The following is a 10407-nucleotide window of genomic DNA, read 5'->3' as shown; positions in this document are numbered from 1 at the left end:
TGTTCCGTATTTGTAATAGCTTCTTGTCTCGAGCACCAGATCTGGTTATCTACTCCAAGTCAGTGTCAATAACGCAGTGATTCAACGCAGTCCCACAGCCACTAGAGGGAGCGTCGTCACAGCTGATACAAAACGGGGTTTGGACTAAGAGCAAAACTCTTCTTGGTAGTAGTATTGCATGGGAACTTCTGGCCAGCGATTAAATTTTATGGGCAGTAGGTGTGTACCTTGGTATAGATTTGTTTCTTTCATTTGTGCTTACAAACCCTCTGCTTTAGTCTCCTTCCAAAAGTTATCCAGTGGTGCTTTGTGGCAGGGGTGCCAGGATGGTAGATGGGTATTCTCCACGCCGTTTTCACAGAGAGAATCCTGGCTGTAGGATCACTAAAGTAAGTAGTGTAACAGGTTTGTTTTCCTGGGCAACTCCAGTGAATTCTGAAGGCGATCATCAGATTACCTTTCAACCAACTGTATTCATTACCCAAATTTGATTCGAGTGTGTTGGTTCTAGCTGTATTTCTGCCTGCAGCAGAAGCCAGACAAACTCCTTCCTGCTGTGCTAGCAGAGGATTTGGTCTGCTGGGCATTACTGAGCTATGAGGACACGGTGGTGTGCAGGGGAAGGAGACGCCGCGGCGGTGGGAAGCAAGCAGCACGGAGGTGGACGGTGCACCTCAAAAGACGCGGTGCGGCGGAGCGGTGCACCCCGGCGTCTGCAAGGGGACGGGAACGTGCTGTGCTGTTGCTGTGAACACTGCTGCAGAGGCGAGGGACGTCAGGATGCGTGCAGGGTGACTTCATCCGGACCCGCAGAGCCGGCGCATGGGAAGTAGCTGGTTGTTAACATCCCAGTGAACACTGTAATCATATTTGATACGGGACAAAGTATTTAATGGCCCATATAAAAGCATTCTGGTTGTTTAATTGGAAATGTCTTGCTGTTTTACATAGACCTCGTGCCCTATTTTTATGAGATTTAGAATTGTGCCGAGAAATTGTTTCCATGGAAGCAGAGATCACTAAAGAAATAATGCACTCCACATTTCCTACAGGATTATTCCTTTTACAGCCTGCTGTTCTAAAGAATTAACCCTTGTAGTGCCATTACAGCTTAGCACAGATTAAAGGAAATAATACTTTTTATTTTTTTAGTGTCATAGAGGCATTACGTATCTATATTTTTATACATATAAATATCTATGTATATAGATATTTGGAAAGACTTTTGTCTTTAAAATAAGTCTGTCCTCTCCTTATTTACAGAGGGCAAAATCCACCAGCACAAAAAAGTCAAGAGAAAAGTGCACTTTCATTTTGGCAACTTATGCAATTTTATCAGGAAAACTTAAAATTATTCCTTCTTTGCCCTTCTCTTGCCACTGTTCTACACTTTTTGCTCGGTGATGGGTATATTGTAAAACTGTCATTGTGCTTCTGGCTACCTTTGAGGGAAGAGACAATGCAGTTTTTAATTAAGGTAACAGCAATGAGAATCTTCCACTGGTAGGGAAAACAGACCATCTCATTTAGTTACCTATGGTTTTTCTTCCATATATTACTTCTGACAAACCTCTTTTTCCTCTAAAGTGTCCGTAAAAAGGGGAAACTATCAAATGATAACATGAGGCTGAGACAAAGCATGAATATCTGTCAACAGCATACGAGCACAGTGCCATTTACTAAAAAGTCCTGTTACTGCCTGTCCGTATGGTGCTTTCTAAGCACAAGGGCAGCGCAGCTCTCAGCCGTATAGAAACGGCCATCGCTTCACTGAAGCTGGTTTGCAAGCTGTAACTTTACAGCAGTTGAGGCTCTCTCCTCCAGAGAGAAGAAAAAGAAAACTTACTCTTGCTAGAGTTCATAATGTGAAATAAAAGACAAGATATGAGTACGTAGGTGACAGTTAAATGGATTTTGACTTTGAAGGAGGAATGTGGAATTTCAAAAAAAAGCAGTTATTATAGGTAAATTAATGACTTAGAAATTAAAAATGAGAAAAGAGTTACTAAACTCTTATCAAAGAATCATTAATATGACAACTTGAAATACCTAGCAATTTTAATAATTATTTTAGCTGTAGATCTCAATTACAGGCAACTACTATTACTTTTATCTAAAGGAAGGGGAAACGGAGACGTGTGATTATGTGCTATAAAGGAGCCAGGAATAATTTGAAGAACTTGTCTCATCTTTGCTCCCTCAAGTAGCATGTGTTTCTGTAGCTTATTTAGAAATAGGTTTAGCTGCAAAGTTCAACTCCAGATTGTGCCTTTCTCTAGTGGTAGAGGGTATTTACATCTGGACCTCTAATATTAAACCTATACTGTGTTATAAATACTCACTGGCGGCCAGGGTAACTTCCCACTGTTTACACGGACACATGCCATCGCTGCAAGTAGCCCAGCTTGCATTGATTTGAAGCAGGGCAGGCCCTCAGGAAAACAGCAGCACAGGTAAAAAGAGCCGATGGCAAGGCAGTGTGCAAGTTGCGTGGATGGGAGAAGGGCGTATATGCTGTTCTGTGGTGGTTACTTGTTGCAAAATAATGATTTATAAAGTGTCTGACAGTGTTTGACAAATCGGATGAATGGGACTTGCTTAATGCAAACTGGAAAATATCTTTCAGCTGCTGCCGAAACACGTGGAAATGGTTAACTCGTGCTTTTAGATCATTAGGACACTTGGGAGCTACTGGAGTGTACTGCGAAAGGCATTACTCAAAGTTCAGATTGAAAAATTTCTTCAGAAACGGCTAACAACTTTGTAAGGGTAATGCAAGCATGAAAATCATCATTCTTAGTACTGCCTTGGGATGAGAGTGTGCCAAAGGAGAGCGGGGAGAGAAGCTTTCCGTGCTGGAACATGAGGCTGCGCTCCTGTGCTCTGTAAGTAGGAGAGCAGCCATCAAACTGCTGAACAGCCGTTCCTCCTGAATTGGCAGCTACTCCAGGCAGCAAACATAAAACTCCAAAAGGCTTTATTTTATAAATATAGGAAAGTAGAATGGAGGAAGTCCATAACTGATAAGACTCTAGAGAGCGGAATGATACAGAAGCTATGTGATGGAAGACACAGGAAAAACCATGATGAAGGGGAGGAGTAGGATTTCTTCCAACAGAAATGGGAGAAATTCCTTAAACATGCATTTGCACAGTCCATATAAAGTGTGAAGAAGAAAAAGGGCAAGCTGCTTGTGCTTTAATCCATAGGGGAAGCCCAAGGTAGGAGCTATGGTTCAGGTTGGCTTTTGTCTCTTCCCTGTTGTTTCCTCATCAAGAGGGGAGGCAGGCATCGGCACCACTCCTTGAGAAGTAACAGATGAATGTGCAGCTTGTTGACTTCTCTAGGGTTTGGGTATGAGATGCCAGTTGTTTTGGAAGGAGAACCTGTTTCGTGGGTCTGATTTGAATCTTGATAAAGGGAGCAGCACACCAGTGTGTAGAAACGAGCAGACTCCATGAATGGATTAAAGCTTCAGATACTGTCTCTTATCACTTGGGACTTTATCGACACTTTTCACCTGCAATATGGAGCCTCTGTTTGGGGTTTTGCTGGGTTTGATTCTGGCGGTAGCTTCATCAGCAGAGAACAACTGTACCTGCGCGACCAACAAGTGGACGGTATGTGCCCAGGACGCATCTGGGAACTGCACCTGCGTGCTGGTAGGTTCAAATCACAAGGTAGACTGTTCAACACTGACTTCAAAATGCTTGCTGATGAAGGCAGAAATGATCCCCCTGAAGGAGAAGCGCTTCAGGGGCCGTCCCCGTGGGCTGTTAGATAATGATGGCATTTACAATCCAGACTGTGAGGACAGTGGTATCTTCAAAGCCAGGCAGTGCAATCAAACTGATACTTGCTGGTGTGTGAACACTGCTGGAGTAAGAAGAACTGAAAAGGGTGGCAAAAGCCTGAGTTGTAGTGAACTGGTTAGAACAAGATGGATCTACATTGAACTGAAGCACAAAAAAAGGTCCAGTGCTTTCGATGTTCCTGAGGTAGCAAACGCCCTGAAACATCTGTTTGAGAGCCGATACAAACTGCACCCCAAGTACATCGCAGCCATTAAGTATGATTCCCCACTTATCCGAATTGGCCTGAACCAGAATGACTCTGAGAAATCTAGGTATGACATAGATATAGCTCATGTAGCCTATTACTTTGAAAAAGATATAAAAGATGACTCCGTATTTCATTCCAACAGTACATTAACTGTCTCTGTCAATGGAGATGCTCTGGATATTGAAAAACTACGGATTTACTATGTTGATGAAAAGCCACCAGAGTTTTGCATGAGACAACTGGTTTCTGGCATTAGTGCTGTGGTGACAGTGGTGATACTGACCGCTGGCTTTGGCATCACTGTGCTGGTTGTTCTGAAGTGGCTGCGGACAAGAAAATATGAGAAAGTTGAGATTAAAGAAATGGGTGAAATAAGAGCACCAAGCTTACAGCTGCCCTGATCTGAAAAAAGAAAGGCAACAACAGGAAGAAAAGAAGAAAGAAAAAAAAAACACAAAATACAAATAGGAAACAGACTCGGTGTATGTGGATGGATCTGGAGAGTTGTTTTCCTTTTTACAGGAATTTGTACAGTGATAATTCTAAATTATTCTAGTTTAGTAAGAATGAATTTTTTGGTTTTGGGTATAAACTAATTTGGGAATCAAGTTACCTAAATATTTTAAATGTGTCCCAATTTAGAGGCTAAGAAAATTGTTACAGTTTTCTATTTAGCATAATGTAGAATGCTTTCACTAGTACTGCAGGCCTGGTTCAGCTTGCTTAAATACTCTTTGAGTGGTCTTGGTATATCTACTTATCAAAATTCAAATACTTGCCTTGGCATGATTGGGTTAGATAGCTGCTTTTCTGTTGGTAAAGACTTTTTTAAAATGTGGGTTGTTTTTAAAGTTGCTAGAACTTTTTTTTAATCAACAAATAATTTCATAAATACTACTCAATAACCAAATAAGGTTTTGATAAGATATTCTACAGCTCCAGAGGCTTTTATACAGAGTCATTTGTTAGGAAACATTCCCACGGTCACTTCCAGGTGCGGAGTTTCTGAGTTTGTATTCAGGCAGCACGGTGAGCTATTCCCACGTGTGCTCTTTAACAAGGGTCTGACAGTCCTAGTCAGCAAAGATCCCTTGATCCCAATGCAAGTGTAAGTTAACCTTGGTGTTCCACCCAAATTCAAACTCTGGTAATAGCTTTCTGTCTACCTAAATTCCCCTTGCAATTTTAATGGGAGGAGATATTTTTCAGTGTTGTACAGCTTCACAAGAATACTACACAATGCTTAAGGACAAGCTGAAAAAGAACTTTATTCTAGCAGAGCTGCAGGGGGAATTTAAGAGCAGAGTGTAATTACTGAAGTTGGAATTTGGCCAAGACACTAGAACTGGACTTCTTTGCTACGTACTCATCTGCTGTGTTCCTTGTCTGAGAGGTCATATCCACCATGAAGGACATTTTAAAGAAAATAATGCTAGTTGTTAAATGTTGAAATTTTGGCAGTTATATTCTCCGTACTGCATATGGATGTCTGAAGCCCCATCAGTCTAATCTGCTTTGTTCACAATGAGACTGCTACACCTAGGCACTGCAGCAGGGTCAGCTCTTTTATTCTGCTAATTAGTTTCAACATTACTAGTTTGTAATTGTAATAACAGTCAGTAATGCGCTGCTTCTAGGACAAACTATTAAATATGCATCTCTGATGCGTATTTCACTGAAAAAAGTGAAGATGCTTTGATTCTGTTTCTGCCTTTGTTTATATGGAAGAGACTTGCTGTTTGGGGGGGTGGAGGTGTTTGTTTGTTTAGTAATTTTTGGCTCAACATACACCATTTCCATTTAACCTCATTCTTGTTCACTTACGTGCTGGAAGTATTTTGACTTTGGATACATAGAATGGGGCAGATGCATCATGTTTCCCCAAAATAAGATTTTTATGCAGTTGCATCAGCGGTATTAGTACATTCAAAAAATTTTGGAGCAGGGTCTATAATTTAATTGTGTGCCTTACAGCAACAGGTCCAAGCTGGTTGTTTTTCAGTCAAGTATGTACATTAGTACTGATAGGAGATGAAGTGAGAATTTAATATCTAGGCTGAATTTTCCCAAGTCATAGGAAAATTCAGAACTTAGCCTAACTCCACACAATTTTGCAACTAGGTTTCTATAAAATGGATTAAATTAAAAATCTGGAGCTGAGTAGCCCTCAGTGCTGAGGAAATGTAGGATGACAATAAAAATTTTCCAAGTACATTGCTTAACCACTTTCTTAACTTATGCAGAGCTGATAAAAGCTATGTGTTTGAGAGGTTGGTGCTGTCCTTCCATCAGAGAAGATCCTGAGATGTGCAGTCTTTTCTGGGGATCTACTGTGGCTTTCAACATTCTTTTAAAATCACTGCATTTTTCTCATTTCTGTCATAAGAAAAAAAATTATTTTCAAGGTAAATGATGAGCTTTTATATTAGAATATTAACATGTAGGCATAATTTTGATTATGAGAGGCAAAAGTGACTAATTGTTGAAAAAATCTTAACAGGTAACAGTTTCAGCATCTTTGACTCCTGCTTTTCTTTTTAGAAGCTGAGATTGAGAAGAGAGGCTGTTGTGATGCCTTTCATATTTTTATTAATCATTAAAGGACTGCTGCATGAAAATCGTGTTGTGGTCAGTTATTTTCTTGCTAGTCATCACCACCAGCAGACTGCATGCTGCTAGGGGACTGGAAATGCACTAGGGTCATTTAATAGGAGTGGTAAGGTACGTGTCTGCAATTAATCAAAAGAATGGGAAGATTAATTGCAGTGCAGAGCTCAGAGAACCTCTCTTTGGACTAGATCATTCTACTTGAATAAAGCTATGTAAAGCTACTGTAGGATCTGGACTTTAATAAACCAAATATACCCATTGGTCCTGCTAAGCACTCCTTTCTTTCCTGCTGCTCCAGTCATACCACCTCTCAGGCTATATATTAGTATCTTTTTTGCAGATGGTAGATCAAGTATTTTACTGTAACAGTCCATGATGTTCAGCTTGTTTGACTTTCCATCCACTGCCGATGTTCTCCCTGAAAAGGAGAAAATGAACTCCTTGTCAGCTTTTACAAAATTAAAATGCTTTTTATTATTTACTCTAATTTACAGATTTTTAACTCTGAAATTTCTTGTTATCCTTTTCCTGATTACATCATCCTGTTTTAATGGCGTGTTTGTTCGTTGTATTTAAGTAATTTGGCTTTATCCACTTTGCAGTGGGTTCCGTGGGTACAGCCAGCATGGTGATGGTGGTTTTATGTTCTAGGCGGCATTGGTTGACAGCTTTCAAGCAGCACCCTGAACAATGCGATTAACATCAATCTTGTATCAGTTTCTGTGGGGTCTGCTCAGCCATAAATGTATTCAGGGGACTGTTTTGTTTTAGAATGCTGTTTTAATACTCTGTAGGTATAAATACATACATATTTATGAATCTATCTGTAAGTAGATACAGAACTAAACCCATAGCTGATACAAAAGTGCCTTTGTGCTATTACCTACCTGGATTATATAACAGACAGTATGCATGCTTTAACGAAGGTAGAGCTGTCCATTGCCGAAATTACGTTCTGCAATTCCAACTGGTGAAGGGCTGCCTTGGAAAGCTCAAAATAACCACTGGCAGAGAAAAAAATCCTGTCTCTGTGCTACGACTCTGAAGAGGATAGCACTGCCCTTTCCGTACAGCACACTACCTTTGTGCAACTGCACAAAGCCAGTTCTGGCCTTTGCTTTTAACTTTTAGTTAAAACTTTTTTAACCACTCAAGATCTGAGGACAGTGCCAGAAGCAATGCCAGCATTACAGCAAGGAAATGAAAGATAAGGATTCATGGAGGGATTAAAACCCTCTTAAACTCTGTTCCCTCTATTCCCCCTGGTAAAATCCATGCCTGCTTATATATGCAAGTATGTATTCTCCCAACACACTGACACAAAATCCCTGCATTAGTTTGCAACTGACTGGCGTGTGTACACACACGTCCATTCCCACACCTATACTTAAAGGCACACACATCACTATTTATGTTAGAGCAGGCAGGCCCTAGGGAAAGCTTTGTGGCAGCAGATCCTACATTGCATTCAGCCAGCCTGCAGCCTGCTCTAGCTCTTATCAGTGGTAAAATAGCCCAAACCTGCTGCTGTTTTGGAACAACAAAGAATCCTCTTCTTGTCCCATCTTCCCCTGATTAAGAATAATCTCTTTATGGATGTTTAGACTGGGACTATGGCCAGATTAGGTTAACGATGTGAAACAAAATGCTTGCTGCATAAACGCACCCAACCCCTCTCTTCTTGTTTAGATGGTAAAACACCAGCACGTCTGTGATGTTAAGCACTTAATGACAACTAGAGACAAGATCCCCCCAAATAGTCCTTAAAATGTTTAAACCTCGGAGAATCACCTTAGAAAAAACAAACCAATTTCTATTGCTTGCATATCGAAACCACTTTTTCAGAGAATAGTTAAAGAAGTAACAAATTGGCCCTTCTTCCACTTCTCCTTAATTGGACCAGTTAATGCTATTAAACAGATAGTCTTCCTCGTGCAGGTATAATTATCCTTCTAAAGCATTACCCTGATTTGCCTCAGGGTCTCAAGTACTGCAATTACCTATTTTTAATGCTAAAATTAATCTTGAGTCATTACAATTGCTACCAGAGCAGGAAAAAATCAACTTCCAGAACTTTTACAATTATTATTCCGCAGTTCTAACAAAATTCCTTGTACCAGGATTCAGCTAGTTAAAATTTCATACCCGCCAGGCAGTCTGACAAGATTCACATCTCATTTTCATGACAATCCCTATTCCCCAAGGAATAACACTCTTACAGTCCTACTCCAGCACAAATCAAGTGCCACAGAAACAATTAGGGAGACTTTGTATTATCTAAATGGAAGACTGAATGAGAATGCATTTCTAATTTGCCACTGGGATTTTTACATGTGGGTCCAACAGTACTGGTGGCATATGCACGCAACCTTTTTCAGCTGAAAAAGTTTTGTTTGAAATAAATGTCTGCCCTTGTAAGGTTTGAAATGAGAAATCTCAGCGGTTTTTCTAGTCTAGTTGCACCCAGAAAAGCTAAGTGGAACAACCAGAAAGTAACTGAAAGTGGCTATGCTGTAACCACTGCACTGTGCAGTACAGACACACTCATTTTTAGCACTGGTCTGTTGAGTTCTCCTTTTTTCTTCCTATCTTCATGTGCTCTTTTCTGTTGTTGGAAAAACAATAGCTTTGTAATTGTCTCAGTTCTGCTGAAGGACTTAAGCAAAATCTCTTGAGTACAGAAAGTTAATTAATGCTCCCTTTTTTCAGTCTCTCCAAACAAATTTTGCATTTTAGAGATCTAGTAGAAGAATTCTGCCATATTTACTATTTTCACTTATGTTTTTATGCAGTTCAAAAGTAGTTTAAAAATTATGTGCAAGAATTAGAAGCTAGGAGAATAAAAATTATTAAGTGATAGATTCTCAGAATTTCTGCCAGTTTTGCAACTACTAAGCATCCAAGTTGCCCTCTAAAGTGCAATGGTTGTCAGATCTGGCAAGCTGAAAGCAATGCTGGAGTTCATGTTCATTACTTCATCTTAAGGCCCTCAAAATCACAAGTTCCTAAAATGTATTTAATCTGAATGTTTGTACATCTAGTTCCTTAACTCACAGTATCTTGTCTATATTTATCTTACCCCAGAGAAGAAGAAAAATAGCTCACGCACTTAACTCTGGGTTGACTAGCATCCTGGGCCAGCAAAGTACTCAACGTTAGTGCAACTCAATGTAAGACTGGCAGCACTAAGGGATTCCCAGGAATGCCACTGCTGAATAAATGGCACTAACAAACTGGACTTCTGGGATATCAAAATCAATTCCTTAGTAGGAAAGGATCCAATAGTCTTTTGTGGCTTTTACTGAGAGTCTTTAATTAAAGTACTGTAAAATAGCAAGCAAAGAAAAGACCACTCCTTCCTTACAACCTCTTCACGCATGCTTTGGAAAGAAAGGACTGTACTGAATTTTATAACAACTTTTAGAGGAAGTCTTGCAGTGAACTTCTGTTTGGTTGAGTAACTTCATCTTCTGGATTTTGAATCTACTTTTTTTTTTACATCAATGACATAGATAATAAGCAGAAATAGTTACTACCTATTGCATTCTTAAATAGTGTCTACTAGCTGGTATGTCAGTGGGGCAAGGGGCAGTTAGTACACAATACAATACACTCAGTGGATCAAGACAAGATATTCTAGTGAACAAGATTTGGAAAATCTTGATATTTATGAAAAGTGTTGCCTAGTCTTTTAAGTGAATGTGAACTCCTGAGATTTCAACTAGCCAAACCGGT

The 10407-nt window shown here is 40.0% G+C and overlaps 1 protein-coding gene across 1 annotated transcript; it reads left to right on the top strand.

The window, feature by feature from the left end:
- The first annotated feature begins 107 nt into the window (after positions 1 to 107).
- TACSTD2 (tumor associated calcium signal transducer 2) lies at positions 108 to 7083 on the top strand. The gene has a single exon (XM_052800706.1). The coding sequence runs from the start codon at positions 3528 to 3530 to the stop codon at positions 4461 to 4463; it is 936 nt and encodes a 311-aa protein (XP_052656666.1). The 5' UTR covers positions 108 to 3527; the 3' UTR covers positions 4464 to 7083.
- Positions 7084 to 10407: the final 3324 nt, after the last annotated feature.

The sequence above is a fragment of the Harpia harpyja genome, chromosome 11, assembly GCF_026419915.1.
Source record: "Harpia harpyja isolate bHarHar1 chromosome 11, bHarHar1 primary haplotype, whole genome shotgun sequence".
Taxonomy (NCBI): domain Eukaryota; kingdom Metazoa; phylum Chordata; class Aves; order Accipitriformes; family Accipitridae; genus Harpia; species Harpia harpyja.
The sequence above is the reverse complement of the archived record's forward strand: the minus strand, read 5'-3'. Positions and strand labels throughout refer to the sequence as shown.